Below are 15,997 nucleotides of genomic sequence, written 5' to 3'. Positions count from 1 at the left end.
CCCCCGTGGGTGCCTGGGGGTCTTTTTGTCCTTTAACCCTCATAATGGGTCTGGGACAACTGATTAGAGGCCCAGGACAGATGAGGTGCAGAGCTCACGTGGTGAGTGCTCACCAAACCTGCTCCATGCTGCCTTTTATGTGTCCACTCCGACATAATTTTTCACATGTTGGAAATACAGATGATTTTAGCCTGGGTCCATCTGGTTTCCCAAATAACCTGTCTATTTGATAAATAACATAAATTAAATTAGACAAGACAAACAAATAGTTTTTTTTCTCTCCCCTTTTCAGTCTCTTGGCAAAAAAGGGAAAGAAAACATAATTCAGTGAGTGCCTTGAGCCCCGAGGAGCCGTGCAGCGGCGGGAGCTGGGATTATGAACGTGTCTGCAATGTCAACCTTTACCTCACACCTAGGGCTTCTCCTCCCTCTGCTTTTAAGTCCTTTTTTTTTAAATTCTCCATTATCATTTGGGCTCCCAAAAGCTCATTCTCTCTGCAAACTCAGCAGGTGATGTTGTGTAGTAGCAGCATTGCTCTTATCAAGGTTCCCGTGGTGCAGTCAAGGATCAGGAACTCACAGCCCCATGGGTTTTATTCCTCCTGTCCCTGTGTGGGAAAGGGAAACTGAGGCACAGGGAGGTGTTATTATGATTATTAGAGCTACTCAACTCAGATGAAAATCTCAGGCTGCAGCCACTTCTGCACCAAAGTCACAGCCAAACATCACCAATCTCAACACTCAGCTGCAACTCTGAGTTATCCCAAGGCAACTTAGGGCAGAAAAAAGGGAGGGAAGTGGAAGAAGTGGAATCAGCTCTTCCTTCAGCCCAGGAGAGCCCTGCAGACACCACTCACAGAATCACTGACGCTGGAAAAGACCTCCAGGATCATGAATCCAACCTTTGAGCAGCTTCTGCTGAGGCTGAGCTGCAGCAATGCCTGGGATGCAGGAGCCTCATCCCCACCCTGAGCCATTCCCTCCTTCCCAGCCCACTCCTGGCACTTCCAGCAGCAGTGGGGAGGATTTTTGTGCCTGTTAGCACAGCAGCCTCACATCCATGCCAGGAGGGGGGAGCTGAATCAATACCTGAAAATGAGAAGGCAAAGCTGAGTTAATGTGCCAGACAGGAGCAGAGGGGCAGCCCTGGAAAAGCTGGAGCCAGGAGATGGATGGGATATTCCTTGATATTCCAGCCCCCACAGAACCTGTCCCTGGCATGGAATATGCTCCCAGGCAAGGAATTTTTAGGGTGCAATGCAGAGCTTCCAGCAACAACTCACAAACCCTGAACTATTGCAAAGTTGTTGTGGGGGAAATGCAGCCAGAAACCTTCCCCTTCCATGTATTTCAATTTACAAGCTTTTCAGGCTCAATGGTATTTTTCTACCCTTGGCTCTGGAACAAGGGAAATGTATTTTAAAGGGAAAATTCTACAGGGAAAGCAAAATAGAAGCCATAATTATGGCTAGTAGCATGTGCAGAGGAGAAGCCAGGAAAGCACCAGGACCCAGCCAATCCTCTAAAGGTGCTCTTCAAACTACCACTTTCTAATGCAAAAATGTGGCAATTATAGGTCTCTATAAATTTAATCCCTTGCACTGCCAGAGCATGGAAAACTGCAAGAATTTCCCCTGGAGTCAAGGCACAGCTTAAGCTTTAATGATTTTGCTTTGCCCCTGTGCTAGAGGAAGCACATTCTCTTGCTGCACTCTAGCGGCAGAGCAGGAGCAAAATTCTGGGAAAATGCCCAAATTTGGAGCTTGAATGTTGTTACCCAACAAAGCTGGGCTGAATTAGTACAACTTTCATATCAGTGAAACACTGATAAAGAATGAAGTGGGTGCTCAGAAATATTTTTGTCATTTGGTCCTTCAAGAAAAGCCTGATCATGAAGAAGGAAAGGTCATTCCTCTTCCCTAAACCTCCAATCCCAAATTCAGGTACACCAATCATTAGAATTGCTGCACTGAACTGAAATAGACACTTCTTAAGACCAGGATAAGGGAAGTTTTGTCTAGGAACTAAAAAATCCCAGACTATTGAAGCAGGAAAAAACCATATTCTTCAGGCCAAGAATTTTATGCAAACCCAAGTGGAAGACTTGAGGAGTTGAAAATCCACACTCCAATAAACACAAGGGGTTGTTTTTGTTGTATTCCAATATTATTGCAGCTGTTCCTAGTGAAGGGCTGAGTTGTGGCTACAAAAAAAGGCAGCAATGAAAAAACAGACATAGAAAGAAATAAAAAACATTGGGGGAAAAACCCCAAGACATGAGCAAAATCCTATAAATTAATTCCAACTGCCTCCAAAATTAAAACCATGTTTTATTGTAAAGTTGCACTTCAATTAGTACCATAATTCTTTATAACATACTGTACAATAAAATATTTTACACACAGCACATCAGGCATGTGCTCAAGATGTTACAAAATTTACAGCTCAGACATTTCTCCAACGGTGTCAGCACCTCAGGTATGTGACATCCAGTCCCAGGGAGGTTTAGTTTTAGAGCAGGACCTTGTGGCACCATTATCTGCTCTCCAACACCTTCAGTTTGTGATCAGAAACATCAGGAATGCTGGAGACTCTGGCTCATGTTTCTGTCACACTGTTTAGAATAGTTGTGAATGACAGTTCCTTATAAATTCCCTCATTCTAGAGCAGCCCTTTCCTTACTGGCTGCTCAGCAATGGATGGTTTCTCTTAGATGAGTGCAGCTTCCATGAAAACAACAGAATGGATGGTTAAAGATAGCCTGGAATTGGGCAAACCAAAGCAACCCCACAAATTCCCCCACCAATGCAAATAAACCCCCCCCAGACCTTTTCCTCTCCCACACGTCTCTCACATTCTTCCCTCTCCACACACACACACATCCATCTGCAAGTTTAAGGACATCAACAGTAATAAAAACTTGGAAAGAAACCCTTCTCATATTGCCTCAGAAGAGACTGGGACCTTTCCCACAAAGTAAACATTTCAAGGATAAATTAGAGCTTCTAAAAAAGGAGAAGCTTAATAAATGCTCAACATTAAAGAAAATAAGACACTGGAGGGAGCCACAGCTAAAACTTTGTGCTGCAATTGTAAACAAGTGTCCTGCCATGGCCAACACTGCTTCATTCTGCCCCAGAGCTGTAGAAATTCCTCCTTTATTGTGCTTTCAGCTACCTGAGGTATTTCCTTGTCACACCAATGGCATTTCCAGGTGGAACTGATGCCTCTGCAGCAGTGAGGACAGCCCACAGCAGTGGAAGTTTCCTTAATGCTTGGGAAAGATCAAGGCAGCATTTCATTCCAAACCAGGAATGGATTTTGTGCTCCCATTTGCCACAGAGGACTGAGAAAAAACAAAGCACAAAACCACTGCCTGGAAATTACTGGAACTTGTGAATGAAGTGGCACCCATTTGTTTCCTTGGCTGGTGATTTCTGGCAGATTGGTAAAATAAACTGCAGCTGGCAAAGAGGAGACAATCTCTGGCTCCAAACAGGAATATTCAGCTCTCCAAGTACTGGAAAATGCTTCTGCTTTGACTGGATTCCTCTGAGCTTTCTATCCTAGGCCGCTTTGCTGCTGATGTTATCACTGCAGAAGGGCCTCTCTTCTTCACCTAAGGACAGTCAAATACATTAAAATTTACAACATGTCCAAAAAGAAAGTTTAAATTCTGAGTTATGAGAGAAATATATGGCTTGAGAGCACACAGGGAATATTTAAGACAGCAGTGCTCTTAACTGCTTGGCAGATTTCAGTGCCTGTATATTCAAATAATCTCCACAACTGGCAGCACCTGGTACCCAAATCTTTACCTGAGGTTTTGATTTCTCCTTTGCCTCTTCACTCTTCTCTGGTGACAGTGTATGGAAGACAAAATTCCTTGAATTTCGAGGGGCATTTGGATTAAGATCTGACATTGCTGCCAGCTTCTGAAGGACAGCTTTAGGTCTGTTCAAGAGTGACCCATTTTTTATCTGAAAGGCAAAGAAAAGCTGCATTAAACCATTCTCAGAAAGCAAGGCAGGATGCTTAGTAAGTTACTCTGCAGAGAAAATCTACTCTCTGCTCACACATCATAACAACACAAATCAGGAGTGCCCAGAACTCAGGGGCAGCTGACTTGGCTGTGTTGGGAAATGCCATTTTTGAGGATTGGTACCCACCTGGATGTCACTGGCAGGTCTGAAGGCTTCAAATGGGTTCCTGGGTAACAGAGATGAGCCTTGTGCCACCACTGCTGGGCTGGCTGGCAGAGACAAGGGGGAAAGATCAGTTTTTGAACTCGTTCCCCCTCTTCTTTTCTTGTCACTTCAATAATTATCAAACTCACCTTTCTTCTGCAGGGACTTGGCAGTCACTTTTTTTGCCAGCTTCATGAATTCGCTGTCTCCACCAATTTCTTCCTCTTCCTCCTGCTCTTTATTTTTTTCCTTCTGTAGCAGAGAGAAGACAATTGAAAAAATCCATATTACAAATGGACATTTCATTCAGTACTTTAAGTAGAGTAATTCTTTTCTTGATGTGAATTAATTTTTATTTACTTTCTACCGTAAGAGGTTATTGCAATTTCTTAGATACTTCATCATCCTTGTTCTATTAATGAACAACATCACACTCAGCTGAGAAATCTGATTTAGCACTGAAGTTTAACTTGAGGAATAAACAATTTCACATCCAGCAATGATACAGAGACTGAGCAAGTCTTTCTAGCAGCTCACCCCACCTGCTCACGGAGCCACTGCTCTCGCTCAAATCGCTCCTTCCTCCACTTCACTTCTGTCTCATCAAACTCTTCATTCTCCTCCTCATTATCTGAATCTCTCTGAAACAAGTCTATCTGTGAAGCAAAATCTAGGCAACAAAACAAGACAGTTGGCTATCAGTTTTGAAAATGGAGGCTAGTAAAAAACAACAACAACAAAAAAACCCCAAAGCCAATCAAACAAACAAGGCAAAAAAACCCCAACCAAACAAAAAACCCCAGAATCATCCCCCAACCAATTTATGCCCAAAATATTTTATTGAGGGCTACAAAGTGCTACTTCACACACACACACAAGCTCTGTTTTCAATCTTTCTCCCCCTCTATGAACTCTGGATCATAGGTCACTGTGGTGGTGTTCACAGGGGTCCCAGGAAGAGGGAAGAGACAAGGATCTGACTCCATGTTTAGAAGGCTGGTTTTTTATTTTATGATATATATTATATTAAAACTATACTAAAAGAAGAGAAGAAAGGATTTCATCAGAAGGCTTGAAAGGAATAGGAAAAAGAATGGAATGATAACAAAAGCTCATGACTCTCAGAGTCCAAGACAGCTGGACTGTAATTGGCCATTCATTAGAAACAACCACATGAGACCAATCACAGATCCACCTGTTGCATCCCACAGCAGCAGATAACCATTGTTTACATTTTGTTCCTGAGGCCTCTCAGCTTCCCAGGAGGAAAAATCCTAAGGAAAGGCTTTTTCATGAAATGTGTCTGTGACAGCTCACCTATGTTTTTCCATCTGAACCTCCTGGTCCTGCCTGGGCCGTCGCTGTGCAGGTCCCCATCCAGCAGGTACTGCTCCTGGTACAGGCGGAGCTGGCGTTTGTCATCGTCCAGCATGGCCTTCCTGCCAGCACAGGGGACAGGGACAGGTTAGCACAGCTTAGCCAGGGCCTCACACACCCAAAAACCTACTGAGAGTGGCACTGACATGTGGAATTTCTGTATTTGGTTTCCTAATTCTGCATCATTCGGGAGCTCCTCGTCGATAATCTCTTCTTCGTATTCGTTCAGGTCTTCACCATCATACTCATCCTCACTTCCCACATCACTCCCTGATAGCTCTGCCTCATCTTCCATGAAATCTTGCAGTTTTCTAGGGAAAAAAGTCAAAAGAGTTCAGTTTGGGAGCAAAACAGACATCACACAAATCTTCTGAAAGCAGGATTTATCTTTTGACACAAAATGAACACATTTCCTAAGGATGTATCCTAATTTCTCATGTAATTTTTGGAAAGACCAAGCCTTGAGTTCTTGCACATTTACACACATAGCCTGGCATCATGTACCACCCCAAACCATTGTCATCCACCAGGTTCCAAAGATGATGGCAATAACTGTCAACTCTGGGTTTTTCTTGCTAGAACAAATAAGACCTTAAGACATGAGGAATGACAACAATATTCTTGCATCCCTTTTTTTGGTCAAAAAAAAAATGTTGCACTAGTTTTATTGTGGCTTTTTGATTTCCATATATAATGGAAATCATCCATAAGCCACAAGTGACACAGTTAAATTCATGTAACATGATAGCTCCAAAGTAAAAAACCAGACCATATAAACATCTGCTAGAGAGGGAATAATTCCAAACTAAACTTCTAGTGCTATTAATATTCTATTTTCTCTGGTAATTAAAGATTTTAAAAAATAATTACAGTTTTTTCTTTGAGCCTGGTCTATGTCTCAGCAGTTCTTCTTCATCATCACTCATTTCTGCTTCTTCAGCAGCACTATCTTCACCTTTTTCATCCTGTCAAAGAGAAAGTTTCCAGAAATAAGGAATTTCTGAGAGCAGATTGCTTTGTAACAATGGATTTGTCTGTTCTTCAATTAACAAGACACTAAAACATATTTCAGAGGATTTGCCTTTTTCACTGTACCATTATATTAAAGATATCTTTAACATAATCCAAAGTTTGCTCTGAAAAATGTTTCAGTGGCTTGTTAGGGAAGTTGCGGTACTTTGCATTGATGGATATATTAAAAACCTAGAAAGATAAATGGAATTTTATCCATTTTATCCAGCAGCTGCCTGGCTCCATCAGTTCACACCTCTTCACTTGCACAGGCCTCATCATCTGTTAAAAGCTGAAAACCACCAAGTTCTTCTTGTTCCTCCTCTTCTTCCTCTTCCCTAGGGAAAACATAAATGGGAGAAAGGCATTTTCATTTCACCTCCAGTAAATCAAGACAAAATTTCAACACCCACCTCAGCTGCTATCAAGCAATTCCCTGTGAGTGCTCAGAGCTCCAATCTGCCAGCAGCATTTAGCAATTAAATGCCTCAAATCCCCATTTGAGTTGATGTTTTAAGACTTCAGGTCTTCACTTACAGAAACCATGGGACAAGCACTAATTTTTCCAATTTTTTTCCTCCTCTCAAATTCCTCTTGGATCCCTTTACCATTCCCACTTATTGAGCCTCACTATCCTTTTGTCAGGCAGCCATACACTCTCCAATGCAGTCAATAAAAAACTCCAAGTATCCAACTTTACATCTGGTTATGGCAACAGCCCAGAATAGACTCCAAAAAGTCCCACTTTTAATCATCTTTTCTCAGTTTAATGAAAGTTCTTCACTGTTTCTTTCACTATCAGTGTAAGACAAAGGATTTCCCTTCACAGTAGCTGTGGGAAACAGTTTGTTCTGCCAATTAGAGGGTAATTGCTGAGCAATTTGCAATATTCCTCCCCTTCACCTCCAAAACAAAGCACACTTTCACTGACAGCAAATTGATGTTAAACAAGAAAACACTTCTAAGAGTGAAACAAGACAGTTACCAGAATTAACTTCTGTAAATTTTAGGAGATCAATGCTAACCTGTCTGTGGGAAAGGAGCCTGAACAGAGCTCCAGAGCCTCTGCCATTGGATCTTCTATGTCACTGTCTTTTTCTGCCTTGGAAGACACTGAAGAAGCCCATGTTGGAGAACCTGCTACAGAAAGAAATAAGATGCAACTTATTTCTGCTCTTAAAGTGTCAGAGAACACCCCAGAAATAAAGCCACATATGCTCCCAACAAAGAAAAAACTCCACCTGTGGCATCAGCACCCAGACTTGAAGTCACCTCAGCTAAAAATTTCTAAATCAAGTAACCAGCAAAGCTGAAAAGAGAACTCAAGACATACTCTGAGACACAAATTTCCCTGAACAAAGGTTGAGCAGTTCCTCCATGTTCTGCTTTTTGGTGCTGCTGGTGTTTGGCACGTGCTCAGCTTGGCTGCTGAACTGCCCAGAACACAGGTCCAGCAACTCATCCATGTTGGCATCCATGGCATTCTCATCCATGCTAGCCAGTGGCAGCTGGTGCTTTGAGGATTGGTATTTGTTCCTGTGTTGTCCAACGTTCAAGAATCTGAAAGAAAAGCTGTAGTTAGAAAAATCTTGCTGCTTTGCACATCCTATTTCTGTTAAACACCATCCTTTACACCCATCACTCACCCATCTGCATCAAGCAGCTGGCTTTGAGTGTCATCTTCCAGGGAAAACTGAAATCTTGACTCCCCAGCTCCTGGAAATAAACTCTTGGGCTCAGGAGAGGCATTATAGAGGTCCTGGGAATCTTCTATGGGAAGAGAAGGCTCAGAGGTCTTTCCTGAGCTCTAGTCAAGGGAATACAAAAATATAGAAGTTGTTTAGCAAGCTTAAATTTAAATGCAGTGGAAGGAACAGACTTCTCAAATTATGTCCATGCTGCTCCACTACACCACAGGAGTTCACTGCCATCAGATGTTGTGTAGCCCATGTAAGCATTCTTAAAAACCATATTTATGATGCACATATTTAAGATATAAAAGCCAGATTATAGCATCATTTCTTTTGAGGCTTTAGAATATAAGTTTTATAATGTCATTTTTATCCATTCCAATGTGGACACAAACCCAAGGGGCAGTTTGCTCTTCTGAAATCTCACTGACACCAAAGCATTTGTCTGGGCTGATTCTTTTGACCATCAGGATAAAATACATTTATTTACATCCCACTGTGTCAGTATAAAGACGTGACCAAGAGAATCTCACCTTGGAAGCAGAGCTGATAAAACTTGTTTTGAAGAACCCTGGGGAGGGTGACCTGAACCCCCCTGCTGCAGGGAAGAAGCTCCCTCCCCTCGAGGCCTGCTTGTTACAGGGCTGGTAGGATGGGATCATGGAGCCAATGAACTCAAAGCTGCTGTTGTGGCTGTTCTCCTTTGGCAGTGCTGGTAGAGAAAATGAATCATCATCCTCTGGAAATAAGAAAAATATAGTGCTTAATTTTTTGTGAGTGTGTAATCCAGCAAAACCTCAATATAATATTTTGCAACACTGACACCTTGCTAAAAATTCATTTTGTGGCCATGCTGGATTTCCTTCTTCTCACAGGATGCATATTACACTTTTTTACTTATCTTATTGATTTCTGACATTTCATATTTCTTCCAGTATTATTTTGAACAGCATCTTCCCCTCTAGTTTTTTCAAGCCCGCACATTTTTTCATCAATCCAAACTTTTAAAGTCATACTGTATAACTATATACAGGTGATGAAATCACAGAAATACTGAATACCAATCTTAAATAGAAACTTTTATATATGCTAAGAAAAAAAAAGGCAATTATCTAGGGCAATAATTCTACTTTACCTAACTTGTTAGGTCCTTTGTCTACAGTTTCTTCCATTTCCCGTTTTTCATCAGGAAGAGAATATCTGCAATTCATAAAAGGTATTTGCTAATAAACTTAGGATGAATTGCAAAAAAAAAAAAAACCCAAGGTAACATAAAAATACTTTAAAAAGGCTTTTTATATTAAAAAATCTACACATGCTGATCAAATTTAAAATTTCTCAGTCACCACTTTTAAGGCTTGGATTATTTACCCCATTTTTGAGGAGCTGTCCTTAAAAAGCATCAATGTAGACTCTGTTGAAGGATGTTTTAGAACAGAATCACCATGCTCAGATTTCTCCAGCTTTTCTCCATCAATGGATTCTTTGTCAGTTTCTTTATCACCATCTTCCGTGTGTTTCTCTTCTGTATCTTCATTATCTTCCTCTGCTTCATCAAGGAGAAATTCTGAATTCTAAAAAACATCCCCAAACACAGCACAGATATAATGATTATTGTCATGGCAAACCCTACCCCAGGTGAGGCACGTGAGTTGTTTGGCCCTGCCAGCAATGAGCCAAGGATTTATAAAATGGGAAAAGGGCATCAAAACCTTTTCAACACTTCTATTTGATTTTATAGTGTTTAGATAAATAAAGAAAATACTCATGAATTCAACATTAGACAATCCATATGAATATGCCAAGTATAGAAATTTTTAGCTTCTAGGAGGAATTCTTAGCAATTCCCCCAATTATTATTGTACAAAAGTCCCACTCCACAGGGGAGAGGAAGCAGAACAGAGATGCTGATGAGATTATGGAAAAATGTGCATACAGACCTCATTATCACCTTCTTCTTCTTCTTCTTCTTCTTCTTCTTCCTCCTCAGACTCATCTGTCATCTCTTCTTCCTCCTCCTCCTCCTCCAGCATCTCCTCATTGTCCAGTTTAAACAGCGCGTGCCGCTTCTGCCGCTCCTCGGTCCTGCGGAGCTTCATGGCCTCCTGCAGCTTGGCCTTCAGGGCCTGCAGCTTTTCACCTGCCCAGGAAAAGATTCAGGGAAGGGTTTGGGTTGGAAGAGACCTTAATGTTAACCCAGTTCTACTACTGCCATAGGCAGGGGCAACCTCTACCAGACCAGGTTGCTCCAAGCCCCTTCCAGCCTGGGCTCGGACACTTCCAGGGATGGGGCAGCCCCAGCTTCTCATGGAAGCAGGAAAAATCTAAGGCATTAATCACAAAGATCTGACTGAGGCTGTCCTACACAGGCCACTGCTATTTCAGTGGTCTACCAAGAATTTTTTGACTTAAAGAGGGCTATCCATTAGGGGGAACATACCCAATAATCTTACAGAAGATCCCTTCACCTGTATTCTGTAGGGCAGCATTGAGAAACATTTTCCTCTCATGCTGTGTTTTCCAATTCAATCCCTGTCTCTTCTTCTCTCCCACCAACCTGGCTTTTTGTGGACTGCTTCCTCCAGGCTCTCTGCAGCCAAAACTGCTGGCACCACATCTGCTCTCAGCTCCTCTTTCCCATCAGATGTTGTTTCCTTGCGGATAATGTTCATATTTATGGCCCGTTCCCCTTTGGATTTGGATGTTTGAAGAGTGTGCTTCAAGAAACGTGCTTTCAGGGCTTCTAGTTCTTGAAATACATATTAATTAAATCAATGTGATAGCATAGAAAAGCATTGACTGTTAAAAGAGTAGGTCTTGAGCATTTTTTGCCCCCAAAGTTTAGTTTAAAGTTAAGTTTAAAAAAGGATAGCTTAAAGCTAAGTCTTGAATACTAAAATATTTGCAAAACTATTCTATTCAACTAATAATAAACCACCACAGAATATTTAGGCTGTAGCTTGTATTTCATTGACATTAGCTAATATTAAATTATCATACCATTGACTACCATTTGTCCACAAGACCTCAATTCACTTCCAGCCCAGCCTCTCTAAATTTCTATTAACATATCTCAGAGAATCCACACTAGTAAGTGAATGTGCCTGACTGTTCTATCACCTAAATATTTCTGAATTTTCCAGCCAAGCTCAGATCAACACTGCTTAGCTCTACAACACAAGTGATACCTTTATTTGAATCAGCTTCATCGAGGTTTATGAAGGATTCATTGTCAGAGCAGATTCTGGGCTGGATGGAGAGGTCTATTCCCAGTTCACGAAGTTTATCCAGCTTGGATTTCCTCACTTTTTCAGGCTGTGCCACCAGCCCAGGCTCCACTTGTGGAGTGTCTGTTCCCCCTTGTACATCTGGTGCTGTTTCCCCTCTTTCCATGAGGGCATCTCCAGATGCTGGAGGAATTTCACTCTCCTTTTGCTCATCACAGTCAGCGCTCAGGCAGTTGGAGAGCTGCTGTTCCTTTGTGTTATCATCAGTTACAGTCTCTGTAACTGCATGAGAATCCTCCCTGTCCTGCCTGGGCTGCTCAGCACAGTCCTCTGGCAAGTTCCTCCCTTCAGCAGCAAGAGGCTCAGTCACAGCAGCATCAAAAACCCTCAAAAAAAAACCCAAAAACCTGAAAAAATTAAAACAAACAATCCCTTCAGTTCATTTTAACTGCCCTGGTGTGTACTCACTTCATGATGGCAGGATTGCTCTGCAACGTGTTCATTTTTTTTAATAGCTAGATTGTGATGCCAACAAGGACACAGAATAAATGAGATTTGTTTTTTCTTAATATCATAGATGGGTCTTCAGCTGTAGAAACTGGCACTGCTCCTCCAGAGTTGTCAGAGCCAAATTACGCTTACTCAGGGGCTGGCCTTGGGACAAAAATATCTTTTTAATTTCCATCTTACTTCAGGGAGAGCCTTAAGAATGCCCCTTTCTGTTGCAGTCCCAGCAGAGCATTTACAGCTTTGCCAGTGGCCATCACACACTGCTAGCAAATCAGGGCAGTTCTTTGCGTTGGAACAAGATTTTGGAGAATTTGGGAGTATCCAGGGCAAAGCCAGGCCAGGCTGCTCTCCCAGAGCACCCTGTGTGACCATAATTGTGCTCATTTCCACTCTGATGGGGCTGAAGGGACCTCCTCGCTTCTCAGACTGTTATTTCCTTTAACTGAAAGATTCATCCTCTATTTTTTAGCAAGAGAACAATGACCAGGTAGCCCTGGAAGCTGGATTTGCTGTGCATCAGCGCTCATTTAGTTGTCTCTTTCCTTCCTTCAGCAGGGCCATGGCATTTCCTTGACATGCTGGTCGAGGTCTGCTCTTGAAGAAGTCATGAACACTTTTGGCCTCGGGCACGTGATATGGGAGAGACACAGATGATTCTGCCAGAGAAAAACAGTGAGAGAAGCTTTAAAACATCATCTGAGCCCTTTATTTGATAACAAATATCTTTATTTTCATTAGTTACAAAAATACCTTTAACAGGTCCTTCAATAAAAATGGTCTTGTACCCTTCAACCCTCAGTAAGTCACATTAGGTCAAAGAAGTTTGTACCCTTCTGGGTAAATTCTTTCAAATTCTCCTCTGAATTTCTGAACAGTTTATACCCCTTTACATATAAAGAATTTAAGTTTTACCTCTAAGAAGTCGTTGGGTCTCACTGTGTAGTTGTTTAATGGCTTCTTTACTCAACCGTGCTGCTTTCCGCTCCTTAGGGGGGAAAAGAAAGGATTCTGAAGTCAGGGAACAAAACATGGGGCTCTTTCTCTACTTCTTAAATAGCTTATTTTTCCCTTTCAAACAGCAGGGAGCGAGAATAAAGCATCCAGGTTTAAAAAAAACCCAAAACCACACTGTGCACACAAAGGCACTTTAGTCAAGACAAACAACAATCCAGAGCTTTAAAAAGATGAAGACTTCACCTTCCTTTTTGGCTCCTTTAATACAGGCTCCTCATTCTCCTCATCAAACACATGTTTGTAGCCTTCACTGTCAGGAAAACGTTCTTTGTTCTGTGGGGCATAAGAAGAAATTCAATGATTTCTATCAATACACTGGCACTATCCAGGGCAAACACATCATAAATAAATACAGAGCTACCACTGGTCAGCAAACCCAGCAAGTGGCTCATAAACAGCACAAAACCCAAACAAGGGCAGATTCCAAAGCTCCAACTCCAGAATTATCTTTTTAACCTGCCAGGACAACATCCCTCCATCTTTAAAAACAAATCCAGAAGGCTCTTCTCCCTTCTGCCACAGCAGCACAACTCCACCACAGTCACAGAGTTTTAGAATCTGTTCAGGTACAAATTCTTGCTAAATCCAGTAACCATGGAATGATTTGTGTTGCAAAAGACCTTAAAGTTCATCCCATTCCAGCCCCTTCCATAACCCCAGGGTGCTGCAAGCCCTGTCCAACCTGCCTTGGGCACTTCCAGGGATCCAGGGGCAGCCACAGCTATGGCTTTGATATTAATTTAAAATGTGGCACCCTGTGCCAGGGCCTCCCCACCCTCACAGGGAATAATTCCTTCCCAATTTCCAATCTAAACCTATTTTCTATCAGTTTGAAAGAGAGCACATTTACAATAATTTTTGTATCACAGCCAACTGTTACCTTGTAGTGTTTTATTTTGTTTTTCACAGCTGCTCGTATGGATTCTAGGGACTCTTCATCCTCAGGGCGTTGATCATCCTCCTCTTCCAAGCCATTATCAAAGAGGTCCTTGTCATCCAGAAGACATCCACTGTCATTGAAGGGAAACCTCTCAGCACCATCCACCTGCTTCCAGAAGAATAAATTATTTGTGTGATTCCCTTTGGTTCTTTGACATTCATTTAAAACGGCATTCAATCATCAAGTGTTAGGTTTTGCGCTTCCTTAAACTGCAAATTTAATGCAATTTAATTGAAATGAACCTGCAGATTTTGTATGTTGTGGATCCCAAACCTGCTGCAGGGATGTGGACACAACACTAAAGTTTTGCAACAGAATAACCACAAAAAACAATAAATTTAACTTAGTTGAGAAATTATCTGAGGTTTTGTGCCAAAACACCCACCTCTGCCACAGGCTTCTTCTCTTTCCTCAGCTGTTTAATTGACTCCATTATTTTCTCCTTCTCCTTTCTCCTCCTGGATTTTGCTCCAGCTTCTTTTGCTGGCTCTTCTTCAACATCACGTTTATGTTTATGCTTTCTGTACTTTTTCCCAGATTTTAGGGGCCTCTCCTCTCCCAGCTCACCCTCAGGCAAGGCAGAGCTCCTGCTTGTTCCAAGGTTTTCAATCTGCAGTGGGTCCCCAGAGTCACTGTCATCACTGTCCAGCAGAGCTGGGAGGATCCGATGGGATTTTTTCTTCTTTTCAGCAGCAATGTTCTCCTTTTCCTCCCCATTTTCCTTGTCCCCACCCAAAGCATCCTCCTGCACAGCTGAGCCTCCATCCTCCTCCTCCTCACTCTCACTGTCCTCAAGCACTTTCTGGTTTTTTGCTTTTTTACGCACGAAAATTTCTTCTTCTGAATCTGGCAAAATACATGAAAATAAAAAAAGTGCAACAAATTAATTAACAAACAACCAAATTTACAGCCATTAAATCTGACATATATCACCATCCACAGCAAATGAGCTCCTCATGGAAGCATGAAAAATCTTTCATGCTTCAAACTCGACTTTCCAAAATCCACTTCTCCCCAGAGAACTGCATTGAATTAACCCAAATTGATGTTAAAGGTTTTTAACCTTAAAAAAAAAAGGCAAAGCTGAAAACCCTTCACTGGTAGTGTCTTGCCTTGAAATAGCAATAAAAATCACACCACATAGATTCAACAAAACAGGGAAAAAAGTAATCAGTAATAAATAAAAAGTGAATAAGTAATTAAACACATCCCATGCAGTCTTTTTCTTTCTGTAGCTCATAAAACACTCTTCAGAAATTTAAAGATGCCTGCCCACATTCTGAGCAACAACAAGAATTTGGATTCCTACAAGTCAAGCAGTGACAATGTCCTAAAAGATATTTATGAAACAAAAAATGCAATTTTGGAGAAAAACAATTCATGGGAATGTTACAGACCTCTGTCCTCGAAAGATGCTGTGCTCTGGCCAAGGGGCCCTGGGGATGCTGTCTCACAGCTGCCCTGGCCACTGTCAGAGTCGCTGTCCAGGGGTTTCTGCAAGTCTGGGTTCAAATCCTCCAGTGGAAGCTACAAAGCAAAATGTGATTTCTCTTAATGGGATAAATATTTCTTAATGGGGTAACATATTGGTTATGTAGCCCTGACTTCTGGCATCCAAATTCATTCCAAAACCTTGGCTAAGCCCTCACACACAATGAAATCCACATGCTCTCTCCTTGTATTTTAATTATGATATTTACATATTTAGTAATATTTCTAATTATTCTTGATATTTACCATATTTGTCAATACAAATGGCTATTCACATATACGGTAGTATACGTGCGAGTTTGCACAGCAAAAGCACAGCATTGACATTGGCTGATGTGACCGTATTCAGACCGGACAACTTTTACTCGTTATTTTATTATTTATTAATTTTATTAATTTCATTCAGAGTTGGCACCGCGGGCCCAGCAGCCTTCCCGGCATGCACCGCGCCCACGGAGCCAGGCTGAGCGCGGCCTTCCCAGCGTGCCCCGCGGCCGGCAGGGCGGGCACGGGGCATGCTGGGAGCTGTAGTCTGCCAGGAGGGGCGCG

The 15,997-nt window shown here is 42.0% G+C and overlaps 1 protein-coding gene across 1 annotated transcript in view; it reads right to left on the bottom strand.

Moving 5' to 3' along the window:
- Positions 1-2,312: 2,312 nt before the first annotated feature.
- CLSPN (claspin) overlaps positions 2,313-15,997 on the bottom strand; it is a 14,412-nt gene continuing 727 nt past the window's right edge. The window contains exons 2-25 of the mRNA XM_031063036.1: positions 15,355-15,484; positions 14,343-14,803; positions 13,898-14,065; positions 13,201-13,290; positions 12,916-12,988; positions 12,527-12,659; positions 11,455-11,879; positions 10,824-11,015; positions 10,207-10,406; positions 9,638-9,840; positions 9,402-9,466; positions 8,800-9,005; positions 8,222-8,382; positions 7,909-8,135; positions 7,601-7,715; positions 6,832-6,913; positions 6,435-6,529; positions 5,711-5,875; positions 5,505-5,626; positions 4,730-4,857; positions 4,337-4,439; positions 4,170-4,252; positions 3,819-3,980; positions 2,313-3,619 (exon numbers count right to left, since the gene is read on the bottom strand). Coding sequence (XP_030918896.1) covers positions 3,506-3,619; positions 3,819-3,980; positions 4,170-4,252; positions 4,337-4,439; positions 4,730-4,857; positions 5,505-5,626; positions 5,711-5,875; positions 6,435-6,529; positions 6,832-6,913; positions 7,601-7,715; positions 7,909-8,135; positions 8,222-8,382; positions 8,800-9,005; positions 9,402-9,466; positions 9,638-9,840; positions 10,207-10,406; positions 10,824-11,015; positions 11,455-11,879; positions 12,527-12,659; positions 12,916-12,988; positions 13,201-13,290; positions 13,898-14,065; positions 14,343-14,803; positions 15,355-15,484 — 3,903 coding nt within the window. The 3' untranslated portion in view covers positions 2,313-3,505. The remainder of the gene's footprint in view (positions 3,620-3,818; positions 3,981-4,169; positions 4,253-4,336; positions 4,440-4,729; positions 4,858-5,504; positions 5,627-5,710; positions 5,876-6,434; positions 6,530-6,831; positions 6,914-7,600; positions 7,716-7,908; positions 8,136-8,221; positions 8,383-8,799; positions 9,006-9,401; positions 9,467-9,637; positions 9,841-10,206; positions 10,407-10,823; positions 11,016-11,454; positions 11,880-12,526; positions 12,660-12,915; positions 12,989-13,200; positions 13,291-13,897; positions 14,066-14,342; positions 14,804-15,354; positions 15,485-15,997) is intronic.

The sequence above is a fragment of the Geospiza fortis genome, unplaced genomic scaffold (genome assembly GCF_000277835.1).
Source record: "Geospiza fortis unplaced genomic scaffold, GeoFor_1.0 scaffold289, whole genome shotgun sequence".
Taxonomy (NCBI): Eukaryota; Metazoa; Chordata; class Aves; order Passeriformes; family Thraupidae; genus Geospiza; species Geospiza fortis.
Note: the sequence above shows the minus strand (reverse complement) of the source record. Positions and strands in the feature narration are given on the sequence as shown.